This window comes from Varroa destructor, unplaced genomic scaffold (assembly GCF_002443255.2).
Source record: "Varroa destructor unplaced genomic scaffold, Vdes_3.0 BEIS01000005.1, whole genome shotgun sequence".
Classification (NCBI taxonomy): domain Eukaryota; kingdom Metazoa; phylum Arthropoda; class Arachnida; order Mesostigmata; family Varroidae; genus Varroa; species Varroa destructor.
Window position 1 is genome coordinate 38,717,378 of NW_019211458.1, and position 25,891 is coordinate 38,743,268.

General features: G+C 43.9%; 1 protein-coding gene across 6 annotated transcripts in view; it reads left to right on the forward strand.

Moving 5' to 3' along the window:
• Nucleotides 1–25,891, forward strand: part of Su(Tpl) (Suppressor of Triplolethal) — a 73,023-nt gene that overhangs the window by 14,450 nt on the left and 32,682 nt on the right. Inside the window, exons 1-2 of one of the 6 annotated variants that reach the window (XM_086989545.1) lie at nt 16,404–16,433; nt 16,558–16,629. The exons of 2 other annotated variants lie outside the window; for them this stretch is intronic. In XM_086989545.1, the coding sequence (XP_086845671.1) occupies nt 16,419–16,433; nt 16,558–16,629 (87 nt within the window). In that variant the 5' untranslated portion in view covers nt 16,404–16,418. Of the gene's footprint in view, nt 1–16,403; nt 16,434–16,557; nt 16,630–16,813; nt 16,859–16,888; nt 17,114–25,891 lie in introns of those variants that run through there. 3 more of the 6 variants (XM_022806999.2, XM_086989547.1, XM_022807001.2) reach the window with 3 other exon arrangements.

The window sequence follows — 25,891 nt, forward strand, 5'->3', positions numbered from 1 at the left end:
TCGCTTGCTTCTTCACTCTTGTGGGCGTGTTAGTAGTTCATCTCAGCTCGCTGGAATCGTTGTGTTTGTGTAAACTAAGAAAGTTACATTCACCTCATTAGCGTGCAGTGTCGCGATAGCGGTACTAGCAAACGCGGTGACGTCCACGACAGAATGAGCATTGCTTGATTGTTTCACGTCTCAGGTAGAGAAAGTGGAGACGAGAAACAACAAAAACAATGACGACGACCAAGAAAACTAAGCTATGGTAGCAGAGTTTCGAACGTTGTTGCAAAATTCTACGGAATCAAGCAGTAGAATTACAAAAGAGCTTTTCCAGAGTTTGAAGATCCTACTGGTTATGTTGTGTGATCTATCAGGTACATTGTGGAATGATGACGACTATTTGTACTTTTATTTTCGAAACTTAGTTCCTGCTACTTGACACAGTCCTTTCACAAGTTCTTTCGCAACTGCTACGAAAGAAACCCAGGCTAGTAATGATGATGATACGAACAATCTAAAAGTGCCGTGCGTACGACTCCTGGAGCAGCCCAGCCAGTTCAGCGTCTTATCGTTTCTACCAAACAAACAGGGTTCCTTTAATTAAAGCACTACTGTTAGTCTGGCTAGCTACCAGACAGAAAACTTTATTATCAATTTTGGGTTTTTCCGCTGCGTCTCTTTATTGTCTTGTCAGCAAACGATCGTGGACCGTTATGGTTGTGTAATGCATGCTAAATGCTGCAATAGATAAACAGTAGAAAATCAAGAGAAAAAAGCTGTTCCGGGCCCTTCTAACTACGCTAAAGCCGAACAAGCTTATCGTGACAAAACCACTCGTGAGATGATGGCATTTTTAAACAACAATCTGTCCGCCCTATTTGGTGTGTCTCTCACGCACTGTTAAAGATTACTCTCGTCAGCGTCCGACGGCTGGGACGGCGAATCGAAAAAAACGATTGTCGGATACTACGTACATTATGCCACAGGCCCTCGTACGATGGCCTCCTGTTACACAATGTCAGTGGTCTACATTATGAGGAAACGGAGTTGGGGTAAACCACCTGAACTACAGTCATCAGGTCACCATGATTTTGGGCTGGCCGATGGCGGGATGACATACGAGAACTGTGTCAGCAGCTGGCTGTAAAAGTGGTGCTTTTGATGTAGCAGTTCTTGTTGTGGGCAGCCAGCCTGGTATTCGAGATCGACGAAGTCGACGTTTACGAATGCCGATAATGGCTAGCATTAAGGCTTTGAATGCTGGACAAATATGTACGCGTTTTTAAGCGGGAGATGGAAAAAGATAGATATGTTAGCTACATAACCTTCCTCGAGAATCGCTTGTTCGATTATTCATCCATTCGGATTTGTACAACCTTGCTTGATTGTGTGTGACCGCGCGCGCTTGCGCGCGCACGTGTGCAAATTAGCCATGATTTGGTTGTGTTAAATAGTCCGCTTTGACGTTAGCATGACGGCAGACGAAGAAAGCATAACAGAAACATGTTAGCCCAGTTGACGGCCGAAGTTTTAAGTTTTCAGAAATTACACAGAGATGTTTGTTCTGGGCTTCACGTGATTTATTACAGTTCACACTATACGATATTGCATGACCCACTATATGATTTCTCGTACCATTTACATTTATCTCGCTTTAATTATGTAGTTATAATGGCTCAACAGCGAATTTCACTTAGTCACTGTTTAAGCACAGCTCTCCTACGAAGTAACCTCTGAACCTCGAATTTTCATTCACTTTCCCGTCCTTTTGGATTTATAGACGGCTGATATCTTCCACTGTTAATCAAGCGCGTGCCTCCATCGAAGCGATGCAACGGTAACGTGTCCACCTACACGTTACCATTGCATCGCTTCTACACGCGACACTTTACAAAAGCATCTTGTGAAGCAACGCGTAACGAGAATTCCTGACGTAAGACTGAGAACATTTTAATTAAGCGTATAAAGATGTTTGCTATCCGAATACCGTTCAGACGGTCACGTAATATCAACGTCGGAAACATTTACCTCCGCACTACTTCGAAGACTCAAAATCTGGCATGAGCTTGGAAGTAAACTAGATTTTGCTAGCCTCTTTCTCTCCCTCCATCCACTTCTAGTCACACCCCTCGACAGTATCTTTTTGGCGAGAATTTCCAATTAGTGGATAGTTGTACAAGTGGTAGCAGTAATAATTGATGTTCTATTTTTCTTTACGTGCTTGGAAGGAAATCAGGCTGGTTTTGTTTTCTGGCTTGATGTTCATGCGTCGTAGCGAGAAACGTTGCTTGTTACAGTTGAACTAGCTATGGCCACTGCAAGAGCTACCCTGTTTTTATCGTAGGCTGCAACGCTATTACTGCCGCAACTGCACCATCCTATCGGCTGTTCGTTCTTCTGCTGCTGGGTGATATGTGCCGGGGGTTAGAACGGCCTCCACCGCGCGTCGAGCTACTGCTGCGGTGGTGCCGACCGACCGACCGACCGCGCATTTGCTTCTGTGCGCGAAATGTGTGTATGTTCGTCTGGGACAAAGCAGAGGTCGGCATTACCACCACGTCGGTGTGTTACTTGCTTGGTTAATTGGTTGAATGCTTAGTTGACTGGAGTAGCGGAAAAACTAAGTTTCGTGTATCGATTTCCTGCTGTTCAGCCAGTTCTAGCGGCAACAGAAAACGCAGCTAAAACTACTTTTGCTGCTGCTGCTGCTGCTGCGTTACCATCTTTAGCTCAGCAGTAAGTTGAAGCGAAGCCTGCGATAGAGCAGGCTGCAGCTGTTGCTGCTGCTGCCGCCGCCGCTGCTTGTGGGTCTGTTTGTGCGCACAGACAGAAAAGGCGCTCTGATAGCCAGGGTAACGGCAGCGGTGGCAGCGTCGCCTCGTGTATTTTATGCAAGGTCATTCGAAAGAGCCGACAACAACAACAACAGCAACGATGCTGAAAAACGGATTTCCAGAAGGAGCTGATGCTACTGCTGCTGTAGATTCTATCTGTGTCCTGCCCATAACGACCAATGCCTGCTCTTATAGACGGTACTTTGTCACAACAACTGCCTTACCAATAGCTGAAGTTTAGTCTGTCGCTACTTTTAGGACTTGGCTGTTAGTCCGGTATAGTACCGACACCTACCGCGCGGCTGCTGTCGCCATCATGCACCTATAATGTAGTCACCAAGGAGCTCGTTTGATATATATATATATCCTTCACAGTGCAGCTCTTTACACGTATCTGGACTATCAGAAGTTAGAAAGCTGAACAACGAAGGCGTTGATATTGCTGCTATCTATGAGTGCTGCGATAGTAGTAGTGATATTGGTACTGATGCCACCAACGACGTTTTATGGGTCTGGCCCATGAGCCTGTACCCATTTAGTATGTAAAGATTGGCTACCCCTCATATCGCTTTGGTATATCATTGCTACAGTGCTGGCCTATTTGCGTACCGTTCATTATTGGAAGCACAACTCGTTCGTTGGTTGTGTGGTGCCCTGCTTCACTGCGTTCCAGTAAGTAACGAAGCGACGACATAGTCGCTGATCCGCCGCATTGCCGTCGATGGATGAAACAAGCCACACAGAGAAAGTTGTCAAGAGTGACAACACTTGGTGATGTTAATAACAACAACAGTAACAACTGCTACCTTATTTACCATCGCCTACTACCCAGAACTATAATAGTTTCATCTATATATGAAACTGTTATAGTTCTGGAATGCATAACAGCGGTGCAGGAGGTAAAACTCGTATATATGAGTTATACGTCCTGCACCGCTGTTATGCATTCCATTAAACGGCTGGCTCCTGGCACGAACAAGTGCCCGGATTCGAACCTAGACCTCCACACGTCCCTGAGAGATTAGCACGCAAATACCCACCAATCCATCACAAAAACGTACCACCTATTATTACTAACACCAACAACACGTTCGCAACAGCAGTAGCAAAAACCGATAGTCAACGATACCGGCATAAACGTAGCTCTTATAGGTCACACGTTATAACCACGAATTCGACTGCCAGCGCTGCTACTAATTGCACCGAGGTACTGCTGGTTGGTCATCGACATGGTGGTGATAATAATAATAATAATAATAATAAAGGCCTCTGAAGCGTTGATGGCGAGATGATTTAAATTGGGGCGGCGTTAGCTTGTATGCAGACGTCTCTTACTCCCCATCCCCCACCTCTTTTTCGGTAACGGGTCAACCTCTGCCGCATAATAGTGCGCAGGTAGCCTATCGTTGCGATAGGCCACACTTACTAGCTAACGAGGAACGCATAGGCATAGCTAATGTAATAGAGAGAATGGGGCCAACAGGAGGGAATATGGGAACTGATGCTCTGCATCCGTCATTATATGCTTATCTCATAATGGTGATAGCTATTATTCTTACATGTCTGCTAGTAGAATATTACCGCTATGAACAGAAAAATAGCTAAAGCGGAAGAATTAGCAGGGAATGACATGACAGGAGTCGGCAAGCTGAAGGCCGGTAGTAGAATAGATTCATAGCGGAGCAGTAGAGGCAAATCGTTGGATGTGCCTGGGGATTCACGAAGTCGAAGAGATGACAGGCAATAATAATAATAGTACAAAGGGAAAACACGGAACGCACACTCAGAGAACGATCATTACGAACAGAATAGCTGAAATCGGGAGCACTAGTAGAGACACTATTTTCAAAGATGGAGCGTTTGTATGAAGTCCTGTTGTGTTTGTGGCCTTGCAAATGATGGACAAGTGAATGCGTTTGTTACCGGCGCCAGTATTGCTGACGGCGTCATAAGACAGCTAAGTTCGTTCGTTGTATCGACGATTATAGGGACTGTCGTAGTCGAAATCGCTAAAGTCGCGGTATTAGCGGCGTTCAACGTTGCCGCGATGGCGCATGCGCTGTTGGTGGCAGCTTCGGATTAGTATGAATCAATGATCCGTCATCCATATATTAGTATCGCTGTCAGTGTTAACGTCACTGCAAAACTATTGACTGTGCCAGTGCTGCTTTTTGATACAGTTAGTCTTCAAATCAAAGACGGATCAGCTGGTAGCTGTTGCAAAGGCAGAAGCGATCGAGATGGACAGAACTGCTAAGTTCAAAGGCTGGTGCCGACGCTAAAGCTGAACATAGAACAGTGCAGTGACGCGATGACACTGTTTAAGAGTCCCCTGAGTTATAATAATAACACAAAAACAGCAATATCAGATAGTACAGGTGATATGTAACCGTTGCCATAGAAGCAACATCAACGGCATCATCATCAGAATCGAAGTCGTAAGTTCCATCGCTGCTATCATTAGAGTCAATCAGGACAGCGACAGGAGCATCTCGCGTATGGCGAGATGCTTTAAAAGCCAATAATAGCTGATTGTTGTGGATGCGAGACGCAGCATAAATTAAAACAGGGTTATCAGTAGCGCTTTGTCACGTTACCTAAACATGGTGCTTCTTCGACGTTCTGTGAAGCACAGGCATCCTAAACCGGGGCTGGGAACGTGGCTGACCATACCTCAATCAGCCATAATACATCCTGTTGCCTCTAATAGCAGACATTCCCGAAGGCAAAGGGACGGCGCCAGTAAGAACACGTCGCTTGGCTACCTGAGTGAGGTCATTATCAGCTCTGTTAGTTTAGGATTGAGCTCCGTTAACGGCTGCTTGAAAGAGTTGAAAATGATCACCCCGAAAGTTGAATTTGTCAAGAACAAGCTCGGAAGATCGTTAATTGTTTCACGTGCGCTATGTTTAGCGTCCTTTCTACTGTCGCAGAAGCCAAGCATTTATGAAACGAAAACATAAAATGAATCCTTAATATTTATCGAAACCAGAAGATATAGTCTTGATGACATGGAATCCTAACGTAAACGTAACGGTCGCGAACATATCGGTTTCTGTCGCAAGGTAGCGGCTGTAGCGCCAGCAGCAACCAACGCCTGAAAAGTTTTATACTAGTATATAATCTATATACTGGCTCCGAATGTAATATATATCAGTATATGTATCACATTCGGGGTCAGTCCTGAAAGGTGTGGTGAGAGAGCTCTTAGAGCACGGGGCATTTTCATCAGGGGGAATGTAGATCGCCGAAACGCATTTTTGGGTTACATGTTGGAAGTGCTAAGGGGGTATCCGATAGCACTTTAGGAAGTATGTCATTTTTTCTCTAAGGGATACTACCTTGAGCAAGCAGATGAAGATATGCGCAAATATTCCACATGTTTTTCCTTTGCTATAAATTTTAAGCCACTTGATTACAAATGACAAGAAGTAATGTAGAAAATTTCAACACATTGCATTTGCTTAGCTAATAATAATAGAGCAAGAATCGTTTAGTTCGTTTTGGCCAATGAGTTGCTACCGCGAAATCGACTGGAGTACACGAGAAAAATCTTGACAGGCTGCCTATATCAGTGTACTCGAGAGAGGTGCTCTAGAGCTAAGTAAGAAACTGTTCTAGCGATTCTAGAGGGCAGTCAGTCTATAATCTGGAGAATGCTGGAACAGACAAACACGAGGGAATTCTATGAGTGGACTTAGGCCGACGTTCATCAAATGCCTTTTTCTTTCGGTAGCTGAAAAATTTCATAAGTAGAGTGTTCGTTTGTTCCGAATTCCGAATTGAAGGAAAACTTTCGTTAAGTTTTCCTTCGATTCCATCGTCTACAGGTTACACTGGAAGGTTCTGGCAACAACATGTGAACGTGCTGCATGCAGGGCAATGCACACCTGTCGTGCTTTCGTACGCCATCGTTATTGTCATTTCTTGTACTCTAGTACTGATACGAAAGAACTGAGCTAAAAAAAAAAATCATTATAGAAGTGGCTTGTTACTTTTCTGCGATGCCTTTTTGCTATTAATTCCATGTAGTGCTAGGACAAAACGTACGTGTCGATCATGTTTATTCATGTAGACTAGCGAGGCTGAACAGCTTCGGGTACTTGTGTTCAGCTGAATATTACAACATTTTTTGCCACTTATATATATATATATATATATATATATATATATATATATAGTATTAAGCAAAATTCATTCGGTCCCGTAGTAATATAATTCAAAATAAGCAGTCACCAAAGCTACAGAATGACGAAATAGTGATCGTTGCAATCATGACACTTGCGTGTGTACCTCTGTCGCAACATAATGCTGAAATATCTGTTCGTTGTTGCTGAAGTAGCTGCTTCTGTTACGGCAGTAACAGCAGCAGCAGTGGTCATCAATTGAGCTTGATTTCTGCGTACACCTCAAATCGTTGCGTGTAAGATATCGTCATATTATTACGATTAAGACAGATGTGGGCAATTTCGCTTCCTTTTCACCTACCTATTTTTTCGCTACCTTTTTTACTTCATCGTCGAAGCAGCAAGCTTGGCTGCTGATCCATGTATGTGATGGTAAGACGGACATTAACCACCGAGAGAGAGGACGAACAGCGCAAAACTCACCGACGATCCGTCCGCTTGGAGGTTGAAAAAAGCCGCGACACAGCGACGGATAACCGTCTGCTGTTTATCGCTTCCACGAGAACCGCAAAAGTATTAACAGCAACTCGTAGCAGTGGCTCTAGCTGATGCCGGTGGCAATGTGTACAGCGGCGCACAGGCCCGTCCCATTCGCTCATGGGGCAAGCCACAACAACAGCTGCATTACGAGTACTAGTAAGACATGCACAAACACGCAGCGCGATAATTACGATAACTGTGGCCGTGGCGATCTTCATTGACTTCTAGGGACCCGGCAGAGAGAACAGATAATTTCCGCAAAGCAGGCGATCGGCGGACAGAAATTTTAGCAACGAATGTCAGTAACAGCATCAGCGGCGGTCAGAGTTTGAGCATTGTGCTGCGCGTCGCGTCGCATCGCATCGCTTCTGCGGCGTCTCCGGTACCCCTCCAGCTGGTGCCGTTGATGGTCGTGCTGGCCTAAACCCAGTAAACATCAGCACGGGTTCGGGATCCTTGAACCAACAGACAGTGTTATACGATGCAAGTCATGAAGACTCGCCCAACTAAATGGCGTACGTTAGTCTTACGTCCAGAACCTCGGTTAAACGGCATTGCATCAAACGGCTGCCAGTCATACGTGTGCCCTTACAGCAAATTTCCTGACAGGTCGTAAGCAAAGCATATGGAGGAATGCGCAAAGAAAAGAAAAAATTTCATTTTTTTTGTGAAGTTTGACACTGCATACGTGGCTATTTCTCAGATTTTGAGACGATCGTGCTAGCTTAGCCCCCTCGCCAGACTTTGTTCGTTATTATTACGTATTTATTATTATTATTACGAAGCCTTCCTATGTGGATTTAGTACTTTGAGCACTGCGTCTGAAGCCGGCATTAGGCGTTGTTTGTCAGCGGTTGACCCGTCAACCTGAGTGTTGTACTTATTGCTGGTATTTAACGTGCATCCGACAATGACGACACAGCCGTCGCCCTACTGCTGTCATTCTTGTTGTTGCTACACCCAGTGAGGTTTTTTTCGGCTTATTGGGGGGAGTCGCGTTCGGTTGGACGGTCAGTCGATCATCGATCCATTGTTGATCCGTCTGCTCATGCGGCCGCTGCGTTTGCTGCTGTTTTAGAAGCCTGCTACTTTCGTTGGTCTTTGTGGGTACTGATACTGATGGCGCAGCAGTAGCTGGCCAGAGAACCCACAAGTCAATAACTGGCTTTTCGTATTGATGATATGCAACAGCTCTTTGAAGCTGATCGTGTTAGCTACGAGTGCTGCTACTGCCATCTAGTGATTGATTAATGAATAGAGAGATACAACGACGATATGATGGCGGTGTGGTGGTTCTTATGATGACGATGTAGCAACAAATATACGTTTATGTCACGGCGCATCATGAATGCCATAGCAGTTGTTTGTGGTGACACAGCTCGTACTTCTTCTGCTGCCGCCCTCGCTAGCAGCTGATGGCGGTGGCCATGTTCAAAAAAGTATCGAAAGATCGCATAGAAGTGCGTATATCTTTACCCAGTTTCATTTGGCTTATTTGCTAGCTAGAAAGGTAACTGGATAAATGGCAGCAGTAGTAGTAGCAAAGAAACGACGGGGCCTTTGTCATCATCAAGGGTATCGGGAACCGGGCGGATAGTCAAATGAGAAAATAGTGCTCAATAGCTGCTGAGCTCTCCTCAGTGCTTTTGGAACATTTGTTATAGCTGCGCCTGGCACAGCGTCGGTCAAAGCAACCGTTGCTGGCCAGCCCAAGCCTGACGGCCGGTAGGGGGTCTGGTAGACCTGGTGCTATCATTTACTGCGCCTGGTGATGGCCGGTCCCCCAGTTGATCCGTTACTGATCGAACAAGGACAAGGAATAATGCAAACGTTGGGTTCTCACTGTGACGTAAACCCTCCGGCAGTCCGTCAATCGAACTCTTCGAACGTCCGAACCTGTGGATTCCAATCTGATAGATCAGCTTTCAGTTGAGGCGCCCTACGGCTATAGTTTCTACGTAGCTTTTATCGCCGAGGGCATCGCTCCACGCATTGCATCGAACACGGGTACGAAATAATAGTGTCGAGCTTTTTCGAATTTCCATTTACTAGTTTGTGCTCGTTTTTTTCCGAACTGTGTTGCTTCTCTATTCTTACAGTTTGTTTTAGCTGCTGAGTAAAATTGAAAAAGTCCACCCCCTACACAGTAACCGGTCTCCAATGCCCTACCCATGCGGATCCAAGTCGACTTAGAGAACTGTAACGTGCGGTCAGTAAGGACTAATAGTGGCTCCGATTTTTGGCAGTTACGCTGCTAGCGCTGCTGTATAAACGGCTCCCGCGACAAAAACTACATAGAGGGAATAACGGCGATGCTTACGATGATGATAAATAGTATCAACGATTACGGCTGTAGTCGTGGTAGTGCCGCTAATCATACTGCTGCTGAGGGCTGTGATGGTGACGGTCGATTCCCATGCCATATCGTGAACAGGGGGAAGACGAGAAAAAAGGACGAAGATGAAATCAGGACGTAGCAGTGACGTTTAGAGCAGCCAAAGTGAAAAAGCACGCTAGTGGAATCAAAGTCGCTAAGCATCGATCGGCGTCGACGGTTGCAACTGTGACATGATAGGTATCACGTTAGTAGGCGGCGTCCAGAGACGAGGGGTAATCAGACAACGTTGATTTCGGCGGTAGGGGCTGCAGTAACAACACAAATGACAGTCGTCGTTGCAGTGGAGGGTCTAGTAAAAATAGAATTGCAACAACTATTTGTGCTGTCTTCAACCGATAGAATGAAGTCAGCGTACGTAGTAAGGAATGGATAAATAAGCTACGTATACCTAGCGACGAATTGGAACAAGATGAGACATGGTCCACAATTGCATAATGTCGACCCGTGACAAGATACCTGTTGTAGATGCTGCTGGTCCTGTCATCCTGATTATTATAATAATAAAAAAAAAATAAATGATTTCATAATAGCTTTCGTGGCGGCATAACCACCTGTCTGCGTAGCTAGCGAGCAGCTGGTATGTATATTTGAAGTTTGTGGCCGCTGTAACAGTATCGGCTACGACGTCCAACGTCATCAAGCTGATATCGATCAACTGCCTTCAACATTCCGCTCTCCCGCTTAAATGATACTATTATAATTGTTTCCCTCTTTTCTTCTACTTTAAAGTGCGCAAGTTTTTGGTAAACTGTATTGTATTATGCATTTCATCCATAATCACTGATGCTTATTCATCGATCCACTCAATATCTCTGCAACTTTTTTATACCGCACAACAAGACAGCTAAGCTTACGCGTTCGATAGCCTCTTGCGTATTTGATCAAGGACTTGCCCATGCGTATGGTAGTGTTGACACCGCTTTCGTACAAAAATCGAACCGGTGATTGTGGCCGTGGCCACGCGCTGCCATGTGACTCTACCATCCTTCCAATATTTGTGACGCTCCAAGACATACGCATAAACTGACAGTCGAATTTCCTTCTATCGGTTCTTCGCACTTCGTCCTATTCTCTGCCGGACCCGATTTCTAGGTAGGAATAGCTTGTTTGTTAGTGTAGGCTGGAGTGAAGGCCAACCAACCAGACCTAAAGGTTAAACACCACAAACGGGGGAATTTAGCCACAGGGGTATCAGTGAAGCAGAGGACAGGCGGAAAGTAGACTGGCTTTGACTCTTGCAGGTATTGTATAACACCTCCTTGAAGACACTCGTTTGTCAATGATGTTATGGCTGAAGTTGCTGATGATGACTGTTGGGTTGTACGCTGCTGCCGGTCTCCTGCTTATGATCTCAAGGATATCCAGTATCCGTCGGTACCAGCTTTGCGCACGGTTCAGACCTTGGCTTTATTCGTATCTTTTATCTTATTTCGGCCCTTCTTTTAACAGAAACGTAGATACGTATCTATATGGTTAACAGTAAAGACTGTTGAAGTCAGCACTCAAAGTGTCGAAAACCTCAGTGATATTGTACTTCATACTGTAGTTTTTCCCTGTGTTTTTCGATGCCGTAACGACAAGGTATATTTGTTCGTCAACCTTTATCGAAGTTTTAAGATTTTTCTTTTTTTTTTAGATTCATACAAAGCGCATAGCATCACACCGATGTTTGTTACCTTCATACTGTCTGGGTAGTATATTTAAATATGACATATATCACGCTTTTGTTTAAATCTGTACGCACACTGATCGCCATTCGTGCGACAACGACCGTAATAAGAGGTCGTGATTATTATGGTGGCTTTTATGAATGATATGTCTTGATTAATACTAATATAAACTTTTGCTTGTATGAAATTAACCACATGTACTCATTGGCAACTGTAGTCCGAGGAAAATTTGCATGTACCATTTAAATGGGCGTACAGCTTCGACTCAACGTGCGTCCTCCGCAACCTGACTCTAGTCACAACCATCGCCTGGGTTAATGCATTATGATTCTGTGAATACCTACAACTTCTGTGGGGCTTAGTGCGCTTGTCGACAACCCCACCGTACCCTCGACCAGGTTAAATATTATCACTCGTTTACCATGATCTCCGCCGTTCTTACCTCGGTGAACAAGCACATCTGCGGTCTCCTATATACCTGTGCCTATCTGTCAAATCCGCAGCGCCTCTGCTGCATATCAAATGGCTAAAGGAAAGAAGCCTTTGGAATCGAGGACACTGAACGACTGCAGTCGAGCGCCAATCAATATTATCTGTTTTTCTGCCCGCCGGTCTGCTTTTGTCCTATAGATGATTGTAACCAACCCGATATAGACATGCGTTGCGCTATCTCTATGTTCGCGGAGCGTATTTCCAAGGAATCAAAAATAATCCGTTTACAAATGAATCGATTCAACTGTGGCAGCTGTGAATTTCCAGTAATCTACAATTCGTCTGAGTTTGGCCTTCGAAGGAGTGCAGACAGATATATATCCTCGCTGTATATATTCCAATTTGAATAGTCCTATTGCAACAGGAGGAAATCCGCAACGAAAAAGATATCGTCATATCAACGTATACGAGTATATAGCATTTCGCCACCGCCAGCTTTTCTATTCAGGATAGTCGCGTAGCTCGCCAAATCTCGATATTTTGTACACAGTAGCGCTCAACTGTATTTTATTTTTACAAGACTAAATTTTTGCGAATCTTCTTCAGGTTTACAGTTTAAACAGGCGTTGACTCAAAAGCGTGTTTTTCATGTACAAATATACTATTTTTATTAAGTGTGTTTTTATTTGTGATAAAGCGCGTTGTTTTTTTTATTGCGTATTCTTTGTGCGAATGCCATCATTATTGTTGTTTGTGAACCGAGCGTTTTTTGAAAAGCACTTGAGATTTTTCGAGAATGATTTTCTGCAGGTGCGTGTGTGCAACTGTATCTATTATTGCTGTTTACTTACGACAGATCGCTATAAATTACGAGGAGCTCTTTCTAGCCAGTTCGTTCAATAGTTGTAGGCCTTGAACGGTTTTAACGGACACAATAGGACCAAATACGTGAATGTGTCAGGCCTGTACGTTGCCATATGTTGGAGATAATTACTAAGGTTGTTTCTGCGTTTATATCTATTATCTGTTACTGTATTATCTTGGTTTATACCTAATATTTATCGATCTGTAAGCTGTGCGGTATTCAAATCATGTGAAAATACTTGGTGCTTTTACTGGTCTATTAGTTTTACCAGAAATAGTAAGGTCGTTGTAATGAACATGGCGGTCAGGTTTTTTCGTCCTTTCTTTTGCCTGCTGTTGCTGCTATTACGCACTTGCGGTGGTGATCCGGATACAGATTCTGCAAATCAGAGAAGAAAATGCTCTGAACGAGTTTGACGTACTACGAAAATTCAACTGATTTTCATAACGCGAGGAGAAGAAAGCGTCACGACTATTGCCCCACTTAATCAGTGATTAGTAATTAGTTATTTTTGTGGTATTTTTCTATAAAAAAACACTGTGTAAAACTTGATTTCACGGCGAGTTCCGATGTTCCGCCGAGTAACGATGATTGCACCTATGATAAAATTAGGAGCACCAGCCACTTAGCAGGCTCTATTTATTATTGTTCACCTAGATAGAACGTCTTATGGTGATGCTTGCGTTGACGGTGATATAAAAATAACATACTGTAAATAACATATTGGCTTTTCGTCGTAGCAGAAGGATGAATATTTGATCCTCAGCAACTAATTACTGCTTTGACTACAGCTGCTTCAGCCGCAATGATTGCATAATTGCAGAAGGCCTGTTCTTGGTCAACATTTTTTTGTTCAATATCGCCCAAGTCGCTGCTTGCTGGCTTACTGTTGCTCATTGTAGAAACGGCATAAATCATTGTGCAAGTATAACGAAAGCGGCAGGTACGACGACGGTAACAGCGACAGCGCCGCTGGTAATCTGACCAACGGTTCACTTCTTTTTGTAGAAAACTCGCCATCTGTTATTGCGTGTATTACAAACCTATACTATATGACAGCATACAACTATTGGCCACTGCTAGAACACAATACATAGTATGTGTATTCATTGTTTCGTTGCTGGCTTGTTTGTTTGGTCGTCGTACGTATTTGTCTGCTCGATCGGTGTGTTTAGCCGTCTGCTCTGCAGCGTACGTGGACAGCAAACTTGCTCGTCTTTCGTATTCTTCAGTCTTGCTATTGTTTCTTATGTAAAAGTCGTAGCCTCGTCCTTCAGATTTCCCTCGTGTGATGATCACGGTTTTAAAAGTGAAATGATGAGAAGTTCATTCATTTCATAACATGCATGCTGTAAACTTTTGTCTGGGTCAGTTATGGTATGTAGGTATAGTTTATTGTCGTTGTTAACATCGTTAAACTGAGTTATGCGTCCCAAAGGGCGGGTTATTGTCGTCGTCACCAGATTTAGAGTTTGCTAGGGAATTTCTGATTTATTCCAGTATAAGCAGAAACAACAGCTGCTGTAGCACAGAAGCGTATCGCTTTATTACGTGACAAGAAACACGCGAGAACGCGCGCACATAGATTCACATAGCAAAATAATTTATATTATTTATACACTCAAATTTTACGTTTAAAGGAGATTTTATTGAGGGCCTTGCGCGGTCACCGTCCACTTTGGCCTGCTATTTACTGCTGCAGCTGGGAGCGCTTGTTTTGCACCGATTTTTTACTGCGCGTGAATTCGTTACTGTTGATGGGACCTCTTTTTTTCAATGTCGCTTTTGAAAACGGTACACGTTTTTTGCCTTTCAGCGTACTATGTCATAGTATTGGCCACATCGCTGCACCATCGTTTTTGTTGTTTACGTCAGCTCAATCTGTCGAAGGGACGACGTGCACAAAGGCAGGACTCGGTTAGAAAGAATAGGATTTGAGCTGCTACTGCTGCTGGCCGCCTCTCGGCGGGATGTGAGATGCAAAACGGCCACGTGACGATACCGCGACGGTGGCTGCTGCCACTGCTACCTTTGGCCTTGCCGCGATCGCATAGTTTTTGCTGTCTTTGTGTGCGGTCATTCGTCGGCTGCCTACGACGCAAGCGGCAGCCGCGCTAGCAACAGCAGTAGCAATTGTAACATTTGCGGAATTTTAATGGGAGTGTCCTGCTGGGCCTGAGGGTGTGTTCATTCGACTAGGTAACAGCAGTTGTTGCTGCGACTGCAAGAACAACGGGTGCAATGTTGGCCACGCTGATCTAGTTTGGCCGTGCTCGATGCATAGGCTGCGTAATTGTATTAATTATTATTGTTCTTAACTAACTATAATTTGAGTATATACGGGTAAGCTGTCGTATTGTTGCTTTAACTGTAAAGCAGCCTCAGCTGGCATTAAACAAGCAATAGAACCGAAGTGAATATGCAACCAGCGAGAGCTGCTGTTTCTGGGGGATAGAGACTGAATTGATTCCTCCTAGTAGAAGAAATAAATGTTGGGCAAGACGCAATTGGGCACTGTGCCCACTCGTTGTATCTAAGTGCTCGACCGGTTCGGCTGGGGCAGTATAACGTACGCTGTATCGAGGAATTAAAACGGGGGAAAGTGCCTGTTTCCAGAAAACTATTGCTATGGCTAGGGGATAGTGTTGAAGGAAGAGGCATCTTGTTCTGAAGAGTCAAACCCTTAATGTTGCAGAAGATCGAACGCGAAGATACGCCAGTTAGTGAAATCACTGTAACGGGAACAGGGCGTGGTGCGCACGACTCGTACATTTTAGTAAATTTCGTAATAACATGAACGCCGTTTGTTTTAACGCCCATGGCATCTCACCAAATATTAGAAGCCGGACAGAATTCGCACAAATACGAAATAAAAAAATATAAAAAGTTAACACATAATGAAGTATTTCTTAGCTGTATGTTGAATAGGTTACACGGAAAATGAATTGCTCTACAAGAAAATACAGAATTTTTTTCCGGTTAAACATTAAATGAATCGGTACTCTCCGGTACACAGTAAGCTAGGTCGTCGCTACATTGGTTTTTTGACTGCTGCGGGTTTTTTGTTAGAAGGGGCAATAGATGCTCATTCGATCATTATAGTGACAATTATTAAGTTTATTGCCATAGCAGATGACTGTCATTATTAACAAAAATGACATCATTAACCTATGATATTATTGTGATTCTAACTGCCAACTAATTCGATAAGCGTTAAGTGTTTTAGTAAGAAGCCGTACTATTAGTAATTGTGTAGGCTACGAGAAGCGGACGCGATCCAGCTATGACGGACGGTTAGCTACTTAAGACAATTTCGAATTATAATTTCGAAATTGCTTTAGAAATCAATAATCATTAATGTTAATGCAGATTTTCATCCAAACGAGCCTTCACTAAACTATGTTTAATATCACGACTTATCAGCTTCTTCAGCAATTGGCCTTATAATTATTATACTATGAAATAAGATTTGTTTTGAAAGAAAGCCGATTATCGTACGGTCACTTATTGTGCGAGCAGATTTTGCCCCGCCGTGATCTTTGTTTTTCTGTTCAGGCTCACTTGACCATGCGAGGTTATCAGGTGACAACACCTTTTCGCATGTATTTCCCCTGAATGGAACCGCTCGGAAACAGCAGTGTTCATCCCTTGTTCGAGCTAACGCTTCTAACTACTAATTAATATTTCTTTGTGCATCTCATTGCAGGTAAGCGAATGTTCATTTGGTATCTTGAAACTGTACGTTGTGGTCAACGAGAGTGAGCTAAAGAAGAAACGTGTAAGATTGTGTGCGACGCGTATTGTGTAGTGTCTTCGTAGTGAATTAGCGGCGTCTTAAGGCTGTAGCCTGCAACGCGGCCTGGCCAACTTTCCGGTGCATAGAGAAAAATGCCGCTCAAACAAAAGCTAAGCTGCTCGAAGTAGTGATTCTGTGCTTCCATAGTCGGATAACACTGTGTGCCTTCCAATAGCGGATAATGTGCTTTTATTTGTGCTTGAGTTCGTCGGTATTGTGGAATATAGAGCTGCCGACGCATCAGCGATATTGCGATGCGTCGTTGACGCAGGGATGGTGTGTCGTGTGTTCTTGCTAAGTTGATCAGCCGCTCTGTCCCGAGGAAAATCTGCGGCCACCCGACCAAGTCGAGGCTGTTCGAGGACACGACTCCTAAAATCGATAAGTGGAACTACAGATGTACAAACAGAGATCCCATGCGAATTATTGCATGCAACATGTTGTACCTAACAGGACATGTCAGATAGTGAGATATCCAGAAAGGGAGAAGGGTGATACTTCATAAATTTTGTTGCCAGCAAACTTGCTAGAGCTTGGCGAGTTATGCAAATTAAATAATTCACTGATACGCTCATGTATTACAAGATCATATTTTTGCCTATACCTTATTGTCTATATATATATATATATATATATCAAAGTACCTTTAAACTTACATTTTAATCCTATATAGTTATGCAGCGCTTGTTTCCTTGAGCCAAGCCAATAATATATACTATATTCACTTAGCGACGTTATATCAACGATGAGGAGACTCTTTGTTTGAACAGGCAGTATGGTACTGAAGAGGGCCGCTTTTCCCCTGACATTTAATCGAATGAAAACTTCCGAGTCAAACAATGTAATAGATTTATCGGTATTATTAACGGCAGTATCCATATACTACTACCATATCGTTTGTGAAAGCTGACTGATTATATAGTGCTAACTAATGACGGCACGTGCGGTTGAGAACAACTGACGTTTTTCGAGCCTGCTCTGCACTATTATGCAAAGATGCGCTTGTAAGATAGTGATGACCAAAAGACCACGCTGAGAAGACATGATCGTCCAGACCAGCAAGGCCTAATAAATATACTAAGGTATAGCTAAATGAATCAATTTGTGTCATTGTGAACTCAGCCATGAAAGCGACCGACTGACCACATAGCATTTATATGGTTCTTTTAGTACGGCGTTTATTCGGTATTTTACTAAAGGTGTTGAATTCGGTCGAATATCTAATTCATTGGAACATGTTATCGCTTCAAGTAATAATCCAAGATTGTGCGCTTGTTGTTGTCGTCTTGCTCAGCTCTTCTGAAAGAGTCCATCCCTGGTCGTCACCATTGAGACTGCTCGTTGCATCGTTGTCTTAGTAGATATATATTCAGCATCCAACGTCCATCTAAATGTGCTTGCAGACAACTTGTTCAATGGGGATACTTTTGATGATTGCGGCACGTTCCTTGATCGCGTTATTGATGTACCTAGCTTGACTGCCATGACTGGTTTGATCGATAAAATCCTGACCCAATTCGCTGCGTCACGGCTGCAGCAGTGGTACCCCCAGAGGGACATCTACAATACGTATAGACGCATATATGTAATATATGTTGAGAGACCACCTCCCCGACGTCAACACCTAACAAATATGCCATTAAAATCTTCATTGTCAGGCCATTGCCAGGCACACGGTCGCCGGTTAACAAGAGCCCGGCAATATACTCGTTAGATTTCTATTAATCGGCACTGTGTTAGCTGATGTCGAGGTTCGCGGCGGCGATACTGTTATCACCCGATTCATATGTCACCAATCACACGTTAAGCTGACTGGCTCGTGCGGGTAAGTAAAAATGATAAATGGGTGGGCGACATAATGTCGTTCAGGACGCCTATGCAGCACTCGGCTCCTCCATGTGACCATATGATACAATATCGAAGCCGCGAATAGTAGCACCAACAGTGATCGGTAAGGGAACACGTACTAACAGATGTTTATGCTTCCGGTGCAGGACACCGTCTAACAATATAGCATAGGGCAGATGCGTCCTTGTACAGAGACAGTAAAACAAGACGGACACAGGGACATTATACAGGTAGACATTCACGCATGCTTTGAAGGACACTGTTAGATCACTATTTTCTGGCCTTCTGATTCTTTGGTACTCGACCTATGGTTCCGGGCACTCGAGCGTTAATCTTCGCGTTTTTGTAAGGTAACCATAATCGTCGCGCAAATGAGCATGCATTATCATCTGGTAATTCTGTGTTGACATTATTCCGTTTATACGTGGTCAGTGGTCAGTGGCCGACGGCAACGGACACAAATAGAATTGACGCTATGCATTATATACTTTTTTTTTTACTTGTTGTTAGTTTTTTCTTCTACCTTCTGCTGGTTATGATTAAAGCTTACAAGCAACACCCCGTTGTTGAACAGCAGCTGCAGTGTCTTGTTAATCCAACAAAGAACATGTGGGGCGTGTAATGACGAAAGTGAAATGTTTAACGAAGGTGGGGGGACCCGCTGAAGTGATGAAATCACTTATCGCTCGCAGGTGTCAATTAAGGGTAATAGCATCGACAATTGCAATTATATGCTCCCGGGTAACGATGACGTTACAATACAAAACGTTGATGCAATCAATAGCAACAGCAGTTCGTGATGGAAGCGCAAAAAAAGAAAGGGTAACGGGGTGTAGTAGAAGCAGGGGGCATGCGACAAAATCAATGCAATACGCAGCAGTAAAAGTCAAAATGTGAGGACTGATAATATTGACTGATTTGAGTGAGACGAAGTGCTTTTTGGGTCAAGCAATTTATTGTATTGCAACATCGTCATTGTTTATTTGCTTTTTTTTTTTTTTTTTTTTTATAAACAATACGTTATTTTTAATTCAGTGCTGTCTTATTCCCTTCTAACCCATTTCTGCGTTTTTTTTTGGGATGATTTGAGCCGATGTGCGTAAGTGTGCTACGCGAGCTTTCGTTATAATTGTTATCTTTCCGTATCGTCTGATCATTTGCTAGTCCTACATCATAGAGATACAGATGTTATAGAACTAAATATTATTAGTAGTATCAGCAGCACCCGGTTGTATCCTGGTGGGTATAACGATTGCATTTGTTGTTCTGTTAAGGAAAACAATATGCAAACAGCAGACAACAGCAGCTGAACAACTTAATTATCTGTGTAAATTATTGTTCAGATACTGAGAAGTTTTGAGATACAGTTCAATTCCTTTTTCTGATTATTTCTAATACGGTCTATAGTTACTCTTATCGTACTTAATCTCATGTTGCCATATACAATGTTGGTCACATTGCTCTATGTAATTCCCCATATACATGTACTCACTCAGACTACGAAAGGGAAGGGAAGGACTTGAACAGATGCGTTTGGCGCTGTGGTGCATCGATCTCTGTGATGAGACGTCATTTAGATGTGAAACAGGCCATCATATTACGTCATATGACCCTATGAAAATTTGTGCTTACTACATGATCATCATAGATTTGATGGTGAGGGCGCGCGGCGAGGGCGAAACAGGTGTGAAAGGGTATGACCGATGCATTGCGTCTTAAGCTACTTTAGCCGAATATCCTATATGGCTGTTTATGCGCATGTATCCTAGCTGATTCCGCATACCTAAATGTGACGCACCTCAACTGGGTAAACGGTTGTGAATGGTGGCTCGCTTCGTGTTGAAATGTTCAACTGTTCGAAGAGTTGAAGGCAATCTATGATTTCTACCGTCTGATGGCCAGTCACACAATGACGGTTCGGCCATTCCAATATATACGAATTCGGTTCGTTCTATTCATTTTTTCCACATACGTTCACATGGCTGCTAACCAGCACATTGTTCCCTACTCATTATACACTACAGGTTTTTAAAAATTGTATGCAATAACGTTCGTGCTGAATAGAAGGGCTTAGAGGCCCACGGCTCACCCTTTCGCCGTACAACTATTTTCGGAAGTCCGAACCCACAGCAGCGCGATTATTAACAGTCGTGAAGATGATTGCTTGTCATGTTTCTGTTTTTCTTCATCGATAAGATGGCGTTGCTGAAGAAGCTGTTGGTGTAGCAGATATCATACGAGTACGCTATACGCGTGACTTTACACGTATTAACAGAGTGGTCTTGCCCAAAAATCCTACGCTATGTAACAGTGAGGCCGCCTACTAGAGTTTGGTTTACACCAGCAGCGATTAGCTCGTACGAAGAGGGCGTTCAAGACGAGGCTTTGTTCTCGTAGCAGTATTTCGTCAATTACTGGATCGTATTTCCCAATGGCCAAACAAACACGTTTATATATTAGGTTTACTCGACTGCCTCGCGTACAAAGCAAATATATGCACGTTTGTCCAATGCTTTTGTAACTAGTATACTAAAATCTGGCCAATTTACAATACGATTTTATTCAAGCGAAATGATAATGGTCGGACTGAACGCAGTATGCCAAAGTACACCTATGGAGAATTTTACCTTTACACATATTGTTCTAGAACGTCAGCGCTAAACGAGATGCTCTTAGTGATGATTCCAATTACCACTTTCTAGCTTGATAATACCCGGCTGTAACATAGTAGTTCGTTTTGAATCTCAAAGCGATATCTCACCCGCTTGTTATTAAACAGTGTAAGGCTTATGGAGTGTGTAGACCATCTTTTCACTTTATAAGAAGTCGTTTCGTTACTGTTGCCCCTCCTGCGGCGACGGTGTTTACCGCTGTCAACGGCCACCAACAACGCCATATCTGTCTAGGTAAACTGAAACAAAATTAGCGTCGTCGTAGCCGACTAACTTTTCTTTGTCTTTTTCGTCCGCTTGGCTCTGTGAAGGGTTTACGTGCGCGCGCGCGCGCGCGCGTGTATGTTTGTCCTTTGAGTGACGTCCTGCCTCTCATAGGCGGAAAGCGATAGAATAGTAGCACTGCAGCAGGCCGTATACCGTTTGCATATGTGGGTGGTTAGCGGTGGTTAGAAATCGACGGATGTGGAACCTCGAATGTCGCACCGAGCGGTTAGTGGCAGGCTACAAATTAACTCTAGCCAGATGATGGTTTTTGCTACTCGTTTTTGCTATTTAGAACGAGAATATACGCGAGACAGCAGGAAAATTGTTCTTCCATGGAAAAAATTAGTCGGCTAGAGCTAAGTGAAGCCCGGCCACACAGTAGGGGTCGGTGGAAACAACAACTACAGTAGTAACAGCCACAACGCAAAGTCTAAAAAAAAATCAGATTATTGAAAATGGCCACGATTGGAACGATCCACCGAAGCATCCGGCAGCAGCGACAAATTTGTGTCGTCCCCTCGTCCACTCCTAGCAATCACTGTCGTCCTAGCAAACAGTTCATGTTTCGCGTCTACGGTTAGATCATTTGGACAGCTGCTTTCACGTACAGCTGTACATACATGTACATCATTTCATTATCAGGACACAGCTCCCGAAATCGCCGACCTATTCAATAAGTCGTAGCAGGTTATCGGCCAGCCGTGTGGGCGCACCGCCACGATAGGGATATATTCCACAGCATTCAGTTGACTCGACTCTGCTCCAAACAGACCAACTGATTTCTCATCGCCCCATCTTGCTTCGGGCCCACCGCTTAGCTTTGGAGTATAATGATCATAAGAGCAGATGCAAATTTAAAAAAGTAAATTGAAAAACTAACAAAATTACTACGATCATGTCCCTGAATATGTTGCTTTATTGTATCGCTGTTCATTGACGCTTCGTCCTTTCTCCCACCCGGTTTTGTTCGATAGCAGCAGTTTCTTCTTCGCATAGACGTGTCCTTTCTGCCTGACTGGCTTACTTACACTGATTTTTTTAGATTCGTTGTTACGGCTGATGCTCCGGGTGCTGCTGCTGCTGCTGCTGCCAGTAGTTATTGCAACAGCAACGCAACTAAATAGTCACGATGGGGGAGCGGGGTCCAGGGGGTCGGGGGCAGGCGTCGTTATTTTGAAAGGCGACCTAAAAGAGCGCAACAGCTTCATCGGCGACGACGGCAGCAGCGGTAACAATTTTGATGCCGTTGCAACACAACTTAAACGGCGGGACGCGAGCGGCGTCTGTTACCGGCCGCTATTTGTCTGTCTGCGTGCCTCCTGCTGCCGTCGCTTGCCATTTGGTAAAATTCCCAAGTTATTTCTCGGTTTTGGCTAGCATCGCGCATTCTAATACATTTACACGGACACATAATATACATATATGTGTATATATACATAACGCGAAGAAGAGTTGCGTTACGCCAACAGCATATGCCTGGCTAGCAATAGTCTCAATTGGAAATTATGATATATAGATGCGATGTGTTATTTGTTGTTGTCGCGTGCGGTGTTGAAGCATTTGGAAACACGCTTTGTTTTCGTGTTTGTTTAGACAGAAACCCAAAAGCTGCTAAAAGATATGCAAAATATGAATTTCCTTGGCTGATCTGTCGGCCGTGGCAGTAGCAATGGTCGCCCGCTCGGCTAGTGACAATGAACGCACACCGACGAAGGACAGCTTTTTCTAGGAGTCCACTCTAGCTAATAACAATGCATCTGCTTAATGGAAGAAAGGGGGAGATTGGAGCATTACATCATATTTTCGTAAAGCTTTTTCCTCGTATCTGTTTCGCCTCAAATTGACTTTTGCCATAAATTCAACAGGCTGTACAATACAACGGAAGATCGCATTGGAACTAAATATCGCTGCTCGGTTTCCCACGAATTTTGTACGCAAATGTAGCAAGATGATAAAAGTCGAAGTACGATTCATCGGGTTGGCGTGCTATTGTATGTTGAAAGCCAATACTACGACTATCGAGCCTTTTGACCCTTGACCAAAATAGCTTATTTCCTTATTTATATAGATCATTCCTATTGGTCATAAAGTCAAAACCTAAGGATGATTTTGGTCTTCGAAAGCGGTAGTAGAAGTACTGGCTTCTGTAGCAGTGGCCGAATGCTAAATTGACAACCAATAACGGGCTTCCGCAATTGTTGGAGCACGAAATAACACGAAGCCAGTTGGTTACCGCCTTTGTGTCACAAAAGTTCGCTTCCACTGTTTATCATATTACGACCGCAGAGTTCGCCGTGATGAGGTCGTTGTAACCAGCATTTAATTGCTGATATGTGTGTGTTCCATATTTGTTTGTTTGCGCCAAATGTTACAACATGGCAGCATAATGACGATGCTGCCACATCGCACGTATATGCAGTATAATCGCTATTATTAGAAATGCTAGTAGCCGCCGCACAATATGCCACCCAACACATTTCAATATGGAATAGTCTACGGCACTCGACAGTCGAGGCACATAATGCACATCGTTTCTTTCGGTTTTTCCTGAAAGTGCGCCCCTCCCACCTAGGCGCAACCCCCGCTGCCTTTCGTGTCCTATAAAAATTACCCATAGTTTGTTTATTCGGTGGAAGACACATGGGGCGGATAGATAGCAATGCAACAAATTTGATAACTAAATCGATCGATCTTATTATATAATCAGTTAGATGTGCGAAGTTGGTTTCGTCGAACGTTTCGTAACGCGAATTCGGGGGCAAAAGATTTACTCTCCTGTTGTACCAGCCTTTTCCCTAGATAACGGTAATAGAAACAACATCGCAGGGCTATTAGGCGCTAGTTACTGTTAAAGTTTATGACCTGATCGGCGAAAGCTTGAGACGGAGGTATCAAGCCATTACCTGGCCAATGTCCAATCGTGACCATCGTTTGTCGTCGCTGATCTTTCGTTACAGGTACGTGGTCTTAGCAATTAGTGGGTAGATTGGATACACGCAAAGTTGCGCTAACGAGTCGCCAGAAAGATAATGCGCGTTGTACATTGACCTAGACGATTGACTCCAGGCATTGTCGGACTTCGAAGCCCTTCGCAAGGATTCACCAGAGCTCCTTCCGTTGTTGTAATGTCTCGGTACGCCGTATGAACGATCTCGTTGAACGCCGTAGCAGGCAATAGAGCTAACGGACAATACCTTCTGTTAGGTAATGACTTGCACGGGTCTGTTTTCGCTTCTAAATGTCATCGTTCAAGGCGGAACGCTCACGGACAACACACAAACGCTACGGTTGATTAGATAGCGTAAACATATCGACTACGTCTTCCGTGCATCCGTTATGTATCCGCCATGTAAGCTAATGCTAAGTTTCGAACTTCCAATATCAGATCAGTTGGTTAACAAGGGTGTCTGTTCAGCCTTTCTGTGCAAACACCTGCTATCAAACATTTATGCCTAACTACCGAACGAAACGCTCAGCCAACTCGAGGACTTCCCTTTCGAAGGGAACCGCGCACCTTGTTTGCTATCGTTCGCAGCTATCACAGCCTAAGAACTCGTATTCGGTCCAGCAGCACTATAGAATCAGATGTTGTATGAGAAATAGCCGACACTGATATTGGTTCGGCTGTCGTTATCTGTGAATTGTTGGTTTTGCTGCCATTACTATTGCGTTGTCTGCCCTGTTTACGAGTACACAGCCAGGCGCCTGCGCAGATACGCATGGGTGGATGGGCAAGTCGAAAATATTGCAATCAAGCTAGATAGAAGATATGGTTGGGTCACGAGTACAGCAAGATGTTCATTGCGGTAAACGGCCTTCACATTACGTACACGCTGCTATTTTTCCTCTTTTTGTGCTATAAGATATTAAAGAAGAGAAGTGGGATGCATTATATATTAGTGTGGCGCTATTAGATACAGACGACTACTTCTACCACTTGTAAAGAGTGACCCTGGTTGCCGTTGATCCAGCATCGTATCGTCATTGGCCATCTTTGCCATCAGCGTTGTTGACGCCACAGCAACAGTTGCTGAACTAGATTCTACTAGGCTGTGACCAAGCGGACGGCGGCGACGGCTCGCTAGCGTAAGACTCAAGTAAGACAAGCCGGCTGATAGGACAATCAAAACCATTACAAAAACTGCTAGCAGTACCTTCGTCAGATGAAACATTGAACATAGAGTATCTTGCCTGTGGGATGAATAAAGGGACAACCTTCGTGATAAAACACAAACCTTCCTAAATTAGGTGACTACTGCAAATGCTCTTTCTCGCGCGTTTTTCCACGCGCACCCCATGGCACAATTGCGCACATATTACACAAGTACGTATCAACCACAAGCCGCGAGTGGCGCCAGCTATCTTCTGCAAGCCTTTCAATCAAGCAACTGTAGTTGGCAATTTTTTCCCGTCTAATCCAGACTCGGAAGGAAGCTTCGTTCAATGAATTCCAGCGA